At 48.8% G+C, this 14,453-nt stretch overlaps 2 protein-coding genes across 3 annotated transcripts in view; both read right to left on the bottom strand.

Annotated features, from left to right (window-relative positions):
• The window catches only part of LOC125939643 (3-beta-hydroxysteroid sulfotransferase-like), a 28,816-nt gene that overhangs the window by 11,720 nt on the left and 2,643 nt on the right, over positions 1-14,453 (bottom strand). The window contains exon 2 of one of the 2 annotated variants that reach the window (XM_037709911.2): positions 5,825-5,879. The exons of the other annotated variant lie outside the window; for it this stretch is intronic. Coding sequence (XP_037565839.1) covers positions 5,825-5,859 — 35 coding nt within the window. The 5' untranslated portion in view covers positions 5,860-5,879. The remainder of the gene's footprint in view (positions 1-5,824; positions 5,880-14,453) is intronic. 2 annotated transcript variants of the gene reach the window in all.
• On the bottom strand, positions 12,298-13,666 carry LOC119445639 (sulfotransferase 1B1). The gene is made up of 2 exons (XM_049663482.1): positions 13,645-13,666; positions 12,298-13,361 (listed from the first exon to the last, which is right to left on the bottom strand). The coding sequence occupies exons 1-2, from the start codon at positions 13,654-13,656 to the stop codon at positions 12,387-12,389; spliced, it is 987 nt and encodes a 328-aa protein (XP_049519439.1). The 5' UTR covers positions 13,657-13,666; the 3' UTR covers positions 12,298-12,386.

Below are 14,453 nucleotides of genomic sequence, written 5' to 3'. Positions count from 1 at the left end.
GCCAAGCATTCACGTTCTGTTATCGAGTAGTTTCGCTCTGGTGCAGAAAGAAGACGGCTAGCATACGCGATCACGCGATTGGTGTCCCGCTGTCGTTGGGACAAGATAGCGCCAATGCCATGGCCGCTTGCATCAGTGCGAACTTCGGTGTAGGCATGCGGATCAAAATGACCCAACACGGGTGGATTGGTAAGGCGACTGATAAGCGTTGAAAATGCTTCAGCCTGGTCGGGTCCCCAACGAAAAGTGGTGTCCTTTTTGAGAAGGTCTGTGAGAGGACGAGCGATTTCGGCAAAGTTCTGGATAAATCGCCGAAAATAGGAACACAGCCCTAGAAAACTGCGGACATCGGTAGGAGAACACGGAAGGGGAAACTCCCCAACGGCACGAACTTTGTCAGGATCAGGCTGGACGCCAGAAGCGTCAACCAAGTGACCAAGTACTCGTATTTGGCGGCGGCCGAAATGGCATTTTGCAGAATTGAGTTGTAGGCCGGCACGTCTAAAAACATCAAGGATAGCTGAGAGTCGGTGAAGGTGGCTCTCAAACGTTGGTGAAAAAACTATGACGTCATCAAGGTAGCAGAGGCATGTGGTCCATTTGAATCCGCGCAGAAGAGAGTCCATCATGCGCTCGAAGGTAGCAGGGGCATTACACAGTCCAAAAGGCATCACTTTAAATTGGTAGAGACCATCTGGGGTGACGAAGGCGGTCTTTTCGCGATCTCGTTCATCCACTGCGATTTGCCAGTAGCCGGAGCGCAAATCAATCGATGAAAAATAACTGGCACCGTGTAAGCAGTCCAGCGCGTCATCAATACGCGGAAGCGGATACACGTCATTTTTCGTAATCTTATTCAGGTGACGGTAATCGATACAAAATCTCCAGGTATTGTCCTTCTTTTTAACCAAAACGACAGGTGACGCCCACGGACTGCAGGAAGGCTCGATAATATCTTTGGAGAGCATTTTGTCCACCTCCGTTTGGATCACATGGCGTTCAGCTGCTGACACACGGTAGGGCCTCCGGTGTATAGGAGGAGCGTCACCAGTGAGGATGGGATGGGTGACGACACGGGTGCGACCTAGCGGGCGATTTCCAAAATCAAAGATGTCTTCATAGGACATCAGAATACGGCGAAGGGGGTCGGCGTAAGCAGGCCGTAGGTCAGTAGCTATCATGGGCTTAAACTTGTCGACGCTTGAAGTAGGACGGTCGGAAGCTGCAGCAGTGTCGACTCGTGGTTCAGGCGTAAGAGCAGCTACTCCACACTCTTCCAAAGGGGACAGCAAAGCGAGAGATACACCTTCAGGAAGCACTTTCAGACACGAACCAAAGTTCAGAAGGGGAAGCCACGCTCTATTGTTAACAAGAGTGACAATGGAGCTGGGTAGTGCGATTTGGCGTGCCAGGAGAACGTCGCAAAGTGGGGACACCACGTAAGGACCATCTCGAAGTGGAGAAGAAGGCGACATGAGGACGTAGGTCGCAGCATCAGGTTGCAGGCGAACAAATTCAGCAGAACGAAGTCGGGAATTGTGGTCTTCGGTCGGGTCGGCAAAGTGATGGGGCAGTTCAAGGCGAAGGGTGCCGGTTGCACAGTCAATAAGTGCTGAATGAGCAGTCAGGAAGTCGATTCCAAGAATCACTTCGTGGGGACACTCAGCCAGTACAGTGAACAGGACTAACACAGGGCGACCGGCAATGGTAACACGGGCGGCGCACATTCCCATCACGGCTGTTGTACTGCCATTAGCCACTCGGACGGCAGGCGACTCGGCAGGTGTCAGGACTTTACGGAGACGGCTACGAAGATCTGATCGCATAACCGACACCTGAGCGCCAGTATCGATGAGGGCTTGAACGGGTACATCATCAACAAAAATTTCAACAAGGTTCGGTCGAGCAGCAGGGGTCAGCAGAGGTTTTGCAGTCCGAGTCGTCAACGCAGCCTCACCTCCGGGGGCTGCATTGCTTAGTTTCCCGAGAAGCGGCCCGCGTAGGACGGGGACGAGGGGCGTCGAGGTGTAGGCGAGCGGGACTGACGGCGTTGCGGCGAGGGCGAGCGGCTAGTGGTGTTTCCCCGAGAGGGAAGGCCGGCATGGTATGGCTCAGGAAGGGGCGACAGAGACCGAGAGTCTCGGTTGAAGCGGCGATCAGCGTATGGTAGAGGCGAGGAGTACCAGCGGCTACTACGGCAGTGGCGGGAGATGTGACCAACCCGGGAGCAAGCAAAGCAAATCGGCCTGTCATCCGGTGTTCGCCACTCCGATGGGTTCCGATATCGACTCGGGAACGACTGGCGAGGTGCAGCAGAGGCAATGACAGGAGTGGTAGGGGTGGGACGTGGGCGGACGGCAGACTGGATGTCCATGTTGGCAATTTCTTGGCGGACAACAGCTTGAATGAGCGAGATGGTCATGTTGTCATGCGTATGGGGACAGTGAGAACTTGGAGCCATAGCCTCAAGTTCGCGGCGGATGACCTGTGTCAAGCTTGGCGTGGCAGGCGGATGTGATGCCGGAGGGTCGTTGCAGGAGGAAGTGGCAGCCGTATTGGGAAGTAGGTCGAAGCGTTGTACGATGCGTTTGCTCTTCGCTTGCTCAAAATTCCGGCATTCCTTTATGATGGATTCAACCGTTGAGCAGTTCCTGCAAAGCAGGAGGTTGAACGCATCGTCTGCGATGCCCTTCAAGATGTGTCCAACTCTATCGGCCTCTAGCATGTCCGCGTCCGCTTTACGGCAGAGAGCCAGAACGTCTTGAATATACGCGACGTATGATTCGGTTGGTGTGTGGACACGAGACGCTAGCTCTTGCTTGGCCTCCATTTGACGTCCCACAGGCCTTCCGAAAAGATTGCGTAGCTTTTCCTTGCAGGAGTCCCAACTTGTAATTTCGGTTTCATGCGTCTCGAACCATACCTTCGCGGTTCCTCCCAAGTAAAAGATCAGGTTGGCCAGCAAATGTGTGGCATTCCACTTGTTGTGCTTACCGACGCGCTCATACGACGTCAGCCAGTCTTCGACGTCGACCTTGCCAGTGCCAGTGAAGATTCCCGGGTGACGTAGCTGGGTTAGTACCACTTCCGCCGGTGTCTGAGCGGCGGAGGCCGCGTCAGCGTCGGAGGCAGCGTCAGTAGCCATAACAGCGGAACCGATGTGACGCCCGCTGCGAAGATCCAGGGCCGGCTTGTGGCGAGATTACCCCGCACTTCCACCAAAATGTTACGGGGAGAAAATATATGTATTTACAATATATACAGAGGGTTGTAGTGCTGTGGCCAGGGTGACACCATCTACCGAGCTCCGAGACACTTCAGCCTCTTCTTCCCCAACCAACGTCATTTTGTCCACAGCGGTACAAACTCGTACGTGACAATATCAAGAGTATTTATAGCCTGATATCTGACACACAGATGAAGATGTTCATGAAGATCTCATGAAGATGTTGAATTAGCGATGAGAAAGGTGTAAGCTCAGTATACTGTAGTCATGGGTGACTTCAATGCAAAAGGGGAGAAAAAGGCTGGTGAGCAGGCAATTCGCAACTACGACATCGATTCTAGAAACGCTAGAGGAGAGACGTTGGTAGAATTCGCGGAGAGGAATAGGCTTCGAATAATGAATACCTTCTTCAGGAAGCGCAGCAACAGGAAGTGGACCTAGAAAAGCCCTAATGGAGAAACAAGGAATCGCATATATTTCATACCCTCTGCTGATCCCAGCATAGTGCAGGATGTAGAAGGGTTAGGTAGGGTAAAGTGCAGTGACCATAGGTTGTGAGGCCTAGAATTTCTCTCAATATAAAGAGAGAAAGAATAAAACTAGTCCAGAAGAAACGGGCCAACCTAGACGCAGTAAGGGTAAAAGCAGACCAATTCAAGCTGGTGCTCGCAAACAAGTATGCAGCGTTAGAACAGGAAAATGAAGACAACATAGAGGTAATGAATGAAAGCCTAACTAGGCTGATTTGAGAAGCAGCAATTGAAGTGGGAGGTAAGGAACCAAGATAACCAGTCCTAAGTAACAAAGGACCTAATAAAGAAAAGCCAAAACAATCTAGTGTCAAACTCAAGAGATCAGATAGAATTCGCTGAACTGTCAAAACTGATCAACAAGACGAAAGTAAGGGATATTCGAAATTATTACGTGAAAAAGATTGAGGAAGCAGTAAAATATAGACGCAGCATGAAATCAGTTAGAAGAAAACTTGTCATAGGACAAGGCAAGATGTATGCACTGAAAGATACGCAGGGTAATATCATCAGCAATTTCGATAACATAGTAAAAGCGACGGGAAAATTCTGCATTGACCTATACATTACCCTGAGCAGTCAAGCTACTTTCATTCAAAGTAGTGATGAACAGGATATAGAGGCTTCTTCCTTATCTAGCGATGGAGTTATAAGGGCCTTGAAAGACATACCAGGGGAAAAGATGCTGGTGAAGAAGGAATAACAGTCAATTTAATCAAAGATGGAGGAGATATCATGCGTGAAAAGCTTGCGGCCCTTTATACGCAATGCCTCATGATCAAGTGAACCAGAAAGCTGGCAGAACGCCAACGTTATACTAATTCATAAGAAGGGAGACCAAGTGAACCAAAAAGCTGGACGAACGCCAACGTTATACTAATTCATAAGAAGGGAGACGTTAAAAAATTAAAGCCTTATAGACGCATTAGCTTGCTTTCACTATTGTATAAAATATTCACCAAGATAATTTCTAATAGAATCAGGACAACACTTAATTGACTTCAGTCAGCCAAGAGAGCAGGCTGGCTTCAGGAAGGGATGTTTTACGACGGATCATATTCATGTTATCAATCAGGTAATCGAGAAATATGAGGAGTACAATAAACCTCTTTATATGGCTTTCATAGATTACGAAAAGGCATTTGATTCAGTAGAGATACCAGCAGTCATAGAGGCATCGCGTAGCCAAGGAGTACAGGAGACATGCGCGAATATCTTGGCAAATATCTACAAATATTCCACAGCTACCTTGGTTCTCCACAGGTAAGTAGAAAGTTGCCTATCAAGAAAGAGGTCAGGCAAGGAGACACAATCTCTCCAATACTATTCACTGCATGCTTAGAAGAAGTATTCAAGCTTTTAGACGGGGATGGCTTAGAGTGAGGATCAGCGGCAAACATGTCAGCGACCTTCGGTCTGCAGGTGACATTGTCCTATTCAGCAACAATGGAGACGAATTACAACAAATGATTGAGGACCTTAACCCAGAAAATGTAAGAGTGGGGTTGCAGGTTATTATGCAGAAGACGAAGTAATGTTCAATAGCCTGGCAAGGGAACAAGAATTCAGGATCGCCAGTCAGCCTCTAGAGTCTATAAAGGAGTACAGATATCTAAGTCAATTACTCACAGGCGACCCTGATCATGAGAAGGAAACTTACAGAAGAATAAAATTCGGTTGAAGTGCATACGGCAGGCATCGCCAAATCATTACTGGGAGCTTACCATATTTGTTGAAGAAAAGGGTACAATCATTGCGTTCTACCGGTACTAACATATGCGGCAGAAACTTGGAGATTAGCAAAGAAACTCGAGAACAAGTTAAGTACCGCACAAAGAGCGATGGAACAAAAAATGTTTGGCCTAACGTTAAAAGACTGGAAGAGAGCGGTGTGGATCAGAGAGCAAACGGGGAAAGCCGATATTCTAATTGATGTTAGGAGGAAAAAATGGAGCTGGGGCGGCCATGTAATGTGTTCCGACAACGTTCCATCCGACGTTCTGAGTCGCGTCAATGCCATTTCCACGTTGACGTCGGAGCCTTTCATCATCGATGTCGACTTACTCACCTGTCAACAGCGTGACGACACCGAACTTCGTACATTCCGGGATTTGTCAAAGTCCCTGAAATTGGAGGACATCGTTGTGACTCCAGATGGTACATCCGTCGTCTGCGACACTTCTACCGACACACCTATACCATACATTCCAGCATCCCTTCGCAGACATTTATTCGAAACCGTGCACAACCTGTCGCATCGTGGCATACGCGTGACACAGAAGCTTGTTTCCAGTCGTTTCGTTTGGCCTCGGCTAAACGTGCAAGTTAGGCATTGGGTTCGCTGCTGTTTGTCGTGTCAACGCTCTAAGATCCAGCGTCATCCCATTATGCCTGCCAAATCTTTTCTTCCACTGGATGCTCGTTTTGACACCGTACACCTGGACCTCGTGTTGGCCCTCTGGCACCTTTGAAAGGTTAGAGGTACATACTGACATGCATCGACCACTACACACGGTGGCCCGAAGCTACACCTATATCTGACATCTCAGCGCCCACTGTTGCAGCAGCTTTCGTGTCTGCATGGATTGCAAGGTTCGGCTGCCCATCCACAATAGTCACCGATCGCGGTCGGCCGTTTAACATGGCACTATTCAACCAGCTACTCAAACTACTGGGAACGACACATTTTCGCACGACTGCTTACCACCCGCAGTCGAATAGACTGGTTGAACGTTCTCACAGGCATCTTAAGGCCTCCCTTATGGCACATGAATGGCCCGAGAAGTGGGTTCTACATTTGCATCTCGTCTTACTTGGCATCAGAGCCACACTCAAGAGCGACCTTGGTTGCTCCTGTGCTGAGCCAGTCTACGGCACTCACCTATGCTTTCCATGCGATATCTTTGTCGCCACCAGCAAAACACCGGTGCCATCACCAGCCGACTACGATGCCGAACTGCAAGCTTTCTTCAGCCAGGTACGCCCCGTGCCTACACGTTCGTAGGAAGCAAGGTCTCCGTACGTTTCTCCCGCACTCACCTCAGCTACCCACGTTTTCGTGCGTAACTGTGCCGTGCCGAAGCTTTGCAGCCACACTACTCCGGACCACATTGTGGTGTCGAGCGTCTTCCGACGACTTTTAAGTGAACGTCAATGGTCGATCAGACACAATTGCCCTGGAACGTCTCAAACCCGCCTACATAGAAGCAACCGCGCCATGGGCCCCACCAATGTGCGACGCAACCCTGCTGCATCCATCGACGCCGCCTTCGTCCGTGACACCCAAGACAAACGCCAAGACACGCGTCGTCACGTGGACTTTCCATCGTTCGTCGAACTTTCCTCCTCTTTAGTTGGGGGGAAGGAGCCTTCAGTAGCGGCAGCAGCATCGGCGTCGCATGAGAATTGCGTAGACGCTCGCGTCTACACGAGGCACGAGCGGCAGGGAAGCGCCGGCACGGGCTAGCGTTCCGAGGCAGATTAAAAATGCTACCCTAAAAGATCGAGTGTCGCTTTTTCCTCTATCACGAGAGCTCTGAGACTTTACCAGTCTACGTGGTCGCTCGTCGCCACAGTTCTTTTCACAAGTAATATAAGTTTACAATGAAATTCCAGAAATAAACGGTAAATACAAAACTTTCTCGATCGCAACGGGAAAGAAATACAATGTGGGTGCTGACGAGGTTTACTGTCTTGTGCATGTTTTGGGGCTTTCGCGTCACTGCCCGAAAACGATGTTAAGGTATTATGACGCAGTCTTCTTTCTCTTTTGAGGAGTAATGTTGATTTCACTCTGAACGTGTTTTGTCTGAGAAAGTTGTCCCTTTGAACAAACACAACCATTCTACATCTCCTTTCTTTTATTCACCTGTGTTGCAACGTAGTATAATGTCGGAATGAAATTACATATATGCTTTGAGGTCCACTCAACCGCTCACCCGGCAAACCTCTGTCTTAGATAGAAGGAAATTAGCTGACAGGACAGATCCAGCCACAGCTACATCTAACACCTTCACGCAAGAGGTTTTAGCGACATGTATTCGCAAATGGGATTTGTGCCGAAACCCTCGTAATCGCTTTTGTCAAGTAATAATGGCCATATTCTTCTGATTTATAGGCTCAAGTAAGCCTATGAGCTCCCGGCATTCAATTATGTAGGGGTTCAGTACGCATTTACTTTTGGTGCTAGCAATCCAGGTGTGTATTACTCACTTCCGTATTTTTTTTTGCGTCGCTTCTGCTCTATGCTGCGTTTGATGGCTTTCGCAACCACTCCAGAATGTCATGCGGTAGAATTTATATGAAGCGTGGCGCGCCATGCACCAACTACCATGCACCAAGATTTAAAGACATGCAAATGCCACGTAGCTCGACAGAACCAAGGTAATGTTGCTTGCCGTCGCTTGTAGATACTCAGATTATTTCTTGCATTCGCCTAATTACATAATTAGTCTAAATAATCAACGTCAGAAATAATATAATTAAATGAAAAGTGTCAATCGGAAAATTGTAGCGCGACATGAAAAACTCCGGATACAGCTTTCTGTTGTTCAATACGTGCTACATAAATGTGCTTTTGCGAGCGCGAAAGAAGCACGCTAATACACCCAAATTGCCGCGTGACTGGCCGCTCGAGGCACTTTGCCTGTATTCGCAGGCTTCTTTCACGCGCAGAAAAACACTTTTATGTAGCATGTATCGAGCAACAGAAAGCTAAATCGGGAGTTTTTCGCGCTGCTATAGAGTTTCCTGACAATATTGACAGTTGACAGTTGACAAGAACTTTATTAAAAGGTCCTGAGGAAAAAGATTGGGGGAGCCGAAGGCACCCCAATCAAGTTGGTGGCTCCGCCCATGACGGAACCGGGAGCTGGTGACTCTCGGCGACGTCGCGGGCCCTCTGGACGGCCTGTCGTTGATGCGTAAAGTCCGCGCTTTGCAGTAGGGCGTCCCACTTGGACTTGTCGTGAAGATCAGAGCCCGCGTTGGACGGGCACAGCCAGAGCATATGATCGAAAGAGCAGAAGTCGTGCCCACATTTGGAGCACGATTGCGGGAAGTTAGAATCTATCCGATTGAGCGCTCTGGGGGTGAGGTACGATCTCGTCTGTAAGAGCCTGAACGTGACACACTGAGCCCTGTTTAATTTTGGGTGAGGGGGAGGGAATTTCCTTCTGCTCAGTCTGTAGTGGGATGTGATCTCGTTAAAGGTGATAAGAGGGTCTTTAGGGGAACAATCCTGTGAGAGAGCTGGACCGCTAGCCCGGGCGCGGTTCGTGAATTCACGCGCTAGGCAGTGGGCCTGCTCGTTGGGGTTGCATCCCGCTTGATTAACTACGCCTTTAACGTGGGCCGGGAACCAGACGATGTGGTGACCTCCTGTCTCGTTATCCGCAGTGTTTTCAAGAGATTTGTTGACTAGGCTAGCCGTGTGCTTAGACACTAGGGCTGACGAGAAGGCCCTGACGGCAGTGCGTGAGTCGGAGAAAACAGTCGTTGGGCCTTTGGCAGCGTTAAGCGCCAAGGCTATCGCGGTTTCCTCCGCCTCGTTTGCGTGCTTAGTGCAAACGGATGCAGCGCTAATCAGCGTTCCGCGCGCGTCTACGACCGAGATTGCAAACTTATTTTCGCTGCCGTATTTGGCCGCGTCAACGAAGAGTGCATCTGCCCCGTACGGATTAACTCTTTGAAGGATGGCTTTAGCCCGTGCGATTCTTCGGCCCTCGTTATATATCGGATGAATGTTTCTCGGTACGGGATCGACCGTTATAGCTTCCTTGGCTTCTTTGGACAGGGGGTATCTGTCGAGCGGCGGTTGTATGGATGATATGCCTGCTTCGTTTAGGATTTTGTTACCCGGCTTAGTTAACGAAAGCCTGGTGATCTGTGCAGTTCGATGTGCCTCGATTAATTCGTCGATAGTATTGTGAACACCAAGTTCCAATAGTTTCTCCGTGCTAGCACATTGTGGGATGCCGAGTAGTCTTTTGATACCGGACCTAATGAGCGTGTCGAGCTTCCTCTTTTCGGCTTTACTCCAATTGAGGAAAGGCGCCGTGTAGTTAACGTGACTGATAAAGAAGGCCTGAAAGACTCTGAGTAGGCTGTCCTCCTTGAGTCCCCCCTTTCTACTTGTAACTCTGGCAAGTAGCCTGAGTATATTGTGCGCCTGTGCGCCGAGCTTCTTTAGAGCGTCTGCATTACATCCTTTGGCGTTTATTAAAAGTCCTAAAATTTTGATGGAGTTCACCCTCGAAATGGGGTGTCCTTCTCTAGTCGTAATTTTGACTGGCAGTGTTTCCAGAGGCTCAAGGTTCCTAACGCCTTGCCTAGCCTGCCTGTAGATATAATCTAATTATAATATTTGAGAAGTTGCCTGATTATTTAGGACTAATTATATAATTAGGCGGAATTAAGAAATAATCTCAGTATCTCCAAGCGATGGCAAACAGCGTTACCTTGATTCTGTCCAGCTACGTGGCACTTCCATATTTTTAAATCTTAGTGCGTGATAGTGGGACACCCTCTAAATCGCTGCTCGAAATGTATGTAGCTCGGAGACCACGCATGTTTCATGCAATATTTTATCTGCACGGTGAAAGTTTCGTTTCCAGTACTTTCTTCGTTCTTCGTCTCGCGGAACATTGAATAAGGATGCCTTCGGTGCGTCTTTCACGCGGCTGCGCCCCATACGGCACTATAGCACGAAACAATAGTTACGGCGACGGTTAGGCATTTTCGCCTAAACGGGACACACGTCTGTAACGTGAGCGACACGCAGAAACAGGCACTATATGGAAAGAAAGCCGGCAGTAACCAACGAAGTCGCAGCCAACCGACCACTACTGCAGCATAGAACAAAGAACCACCCGCACGCGAGACTGCGAAACGGGCGGGCGGACTGGCGAGTTCAGGAGCAAGCTGCTGCAGCGCCTCTAGCGGAGGCATTGGCAGGCGACAGCGGCCGCGTCAGTGGAGAGCATAGGAAGGATGGGCCAGTGAACACACTAGAAAAGCTTCTACAACACTGTAGTTCGCCCTGAACTCAGGGTCGACGGCTCTTCACGGACGTTTGGCCTCAACATCGCGCTCCCGCAACTCGGGCTTCGCGGCTCTTCGCTGGCATTTCGCCTGAGCTTCGGAAACCCTCACGCTAGAATTGGCACGTCGACGACGAGCCCTTTCCCGAGCGAGTTCGCGGCGCCGTTGCTCAAACGCAGCCTACTCCTCGGCGGAACGCACCACGCGGGGCCTTCCCATCCGGCGCCGAGACAGTTCTGAGGCGAGGGAAGCCTGGCGGAGCGCGCCAACCCCCTTCCGTTCTCTTTCCCTCTCCGCGACACATTAAACTTCCCTGATTTTTGTCGCGCGCGTCACCTGATCTAGCGCCGGCTCGCTTTCCCCGCGCCTGCTCTACTCTCGGAGCAGCCGGATTTTTTAGCGTGACCCACCACCACCACCACCACCGACACTTTTGAGGCCATACAAGCTTCGCTTGAAAAGGTAGCCCCTAATTTTGAACACAATTCGGATTTACACCCGCAAGCAAAAGTATACGGAGCACAGAGCTACCGCAAAAACTGAAATTCTTCATCATTAACTTGCATAAACTGAAATTGACGACTGTACTGGAAAGTTCGCAATGCCAAGTTTGAACTGCAGTTTCTAATTTCAAGTTACATTCAAAGGCAGAGGAGAAAATCAGCTTTAACGCGCAATCCCTGGTCCGCATAATTTTGCTCACGGGTGCACCTTAGCCGTCAAAGTGGTCGTCCTAATTGCAAATGGGAAAAAAGACATCGTCTGAGCCTAATGCACAACTGCTCGAGTCACTTGCTCATAAGCTAGCTTTTTTATAGTTTATTTATTTCCGGTTTTCAGTTTGGAACGTAACCACTGGCCTACTCCAATACATCATTGAGTATCACGGTCGTTGTCGTTCAGTAAATGCTTGGAGACATTTATGAAGTGTTCATCTGTGTATGCTGGTTAGTGATGGTCATGCCACCGTGGTTTTTCTTTGCTGTGGCTTATGTACTCGATATAAGCGCCAAATCTACGCATAGTGGCGCCATGATGTTGGGCCGTACAAAAGAAAGAAAACTTCGTGACGCGTACGGACCGTCATGACGAAACAAGGAGTGTGACATGTGATTCAAGGGACCTAAAAGTTACTGCTACACTAAACTTGTTGACAACGCACACCAGCGAGTGCCATAGGATTTTGCCGCGAAATTACATAGCGCACATTGTGCTTAGACAAGCAGAACAAACAGACGCCCTTGTCTTGCACTCGCCTATCTTCGCGTCAGAGTCCACGCGGCTGGCTAGCGTAGGCATTTTCTGATAGGTGTTTGAAAATGCCAGAAAATCCTCTGTGATCGTTATTACAGGTTCACCATTACTACCTCACATAATTTACAAGCCAATGATAAAACTTTGGAGCTGTTTAGGCTACTAGGAATGAAGTGTAGGGTCCGTCGGCGATTCACGTAAATAACTTACAAGTACGCTTACATGAGGAAAGGTAATTTGGTCCTGTAAGGTGCCTGCGTTGCCTAAAGAAAATTGGCTGCAATGCAAGTCTGCTGAAGGACAACCCTATTGTAGAAGTGCCGGAGCAACGCTTTTTATTCGGAACTCTCGAAAGCATTTTTCGCTTCATCTCGAATGTCCTTCCAGAGGTCCATGAAGGAAGATTTCTTTTCTGCCTCAAGAATCCGCTGCTCCATGCGCCGGAGGAGGTCAGGTGTAAAGTGCTCCTTCCAACCTCCTACCGTGGCTTTTCTCACCAAGGCATACCTATTCTCGTCTCCTTCGTAGCCTTCCTTGCAGGTAACCTTTCTTTGCTTCACCATCGCGTCCCAGTGAGGGTTCGGGCTGCCATTCATATTAATCACCACCACGCATCGCATGTGATCTGGCTGTGACCTCCGCAGGAGCTCTTGAAGCAGCGTTTCGTCATTTTCGAAAGCACGGCCATATCGCTCTCCCAAAAAGTACGCCAGCCTCAGCACAACCTCTCGCGTGTTCTTCTTCAATTCTTCGTAGGTTACGAAGAACACATTCGGTTGTTCCCTGAGATTGTAACCCGATGCTACGTGGTCGAAGTAGTCCCCGTAACCGAAGTTGCCATTCAGAAAAGTATCCACGAACTCTTCGAAAGTGCCATCCTGGAAATCAAAGACACTCAAGTTGCTCGCCATGTGGTAGAATGAGACGCAGACATCCCATGGATTACGGGCGACGTAGATATACTTTGCTTCTTCTGTCACTGGGATTTTGTCCAGAGCCAGGTGTGTAGAAAATGTTCTCAGGGGTAGAGACGAGTTCCAGTTCTTGATGTCCATGTACTCCAAGAAGCGCCATTCTTTACTGAACTCGTCGTGTGTGGTTATCGGTTCTCCTTCCCTCAGGATGAGCTGTGTAATGTACATCAACCAATGCGTCCCACTCTTCGGAAAAGTAGATTGCACGACGTCTCCTTTCTTCGCTCTGAATTTAAGATTTTCTCTCAGCCTGTCTGCATTTATGTTGATGCATCTAGGCACTCCGTCTATTATTTGGTGGGCCGGTTGTCGGTGCTTCATTACCTTCGGGTGTTCCTGAAAGCGATGACATCACTTTGTGATTACGAATGTTCTTTCAGTGCATGTTGTCTTTATTTTCACATCTTTCTTTCAATCTAGTCATTATTTATAGCTGAACCAAGCCACCAGGTTCTTAACGTTATTCTCATAATTTCCCAACTAAGGGCTGTTTGCGAAACGTTGATGGTCTTTCGAGCTCATTGGATCATACTGTATCGTGCTGCTATGCTTTGCTAATACTTGTTACCCGTAAAAACAAAATAAGAATAATGGGTAGAAACGCTGTAATACTAATTACCCGTTTTCTCATAGCGCTGGCGAAAAAGATATCTCACAATGGCTGTTTCACGAATGTCTATGCATAGCCTCTAATGTTATTACGAATGCAACTTCTGACTCGAAATCTCACAGGTTCGCCTGAAAGGAGAAGCAAATATAGATATAGCAAAGCACTAGACGACTACATGAAGTACGTTTCGAGTTTTATCGGTCATATAAAATGCAGTAAACATTCGTGGATCAATAAATTATCAAACATTTTTTCACCCGTTGACAAAAAAACCCAAACAAATCTCATTTGATGACCGTGAACCCTCGTTGTAACAAAGGTGGCGTGATGAGTGGCGGCAGTGAAATGAAACGCCTCGTGCTGCCTCTCACTTCAACGCATCTCTTAAACTTGACATTACGCGACCTCCTGCACTAAGCGCGCGGGAAGAAAGTACACATTAAGGCATCGTCCATCTCGGCTCACCAAATATTGGCACCTGCCGCAGGTAACCTCCAAGAAAGCATGCCCTTGTCACGTGCACGCTCAGTTGCACCATGCGTAGCAGCGGTTGAGCTAGTGGAACATCTTATCGCACTTGGACTTTATACGGAACATTGCGGCGACGGTGAGGACGGCGGTGGTGACGGCGGCGAAAATTAACCTGCAGTGTCCCCATTTTCTATCGCCACAAAAATAGAAAAAATACTTGCAGAACGCCACCTTTCTTCATGTTACCTAGTTTTTGCGACGCAGTTAGGACAACGAAAACATTCATTCTGTACAAATGACCGCCACCCTTAAGAGGTTTTCGCCCCCGCGATAGGCAGAAGTCGCAG

Source organism: Dermacentor silvarum, chromosome 3 (genome assembly GCF_013339745.2).
Source record: "Dermacentor silvarum isolate Dsil-2018 chromosome 3, BIME_Dsil_1.4, whole genome shotgun sequence".
Classification (NCBI taxonomy): domain Eukaryota; kingdom Metazoa; phylum Arthropoda; class Arachnida; order Ixodida; family Ixodidae; genus Dermacentor; species Dermacentor silvarum.
This window is presented reverse-complemented; position numbering and strand designations above follow the sequence as displayed.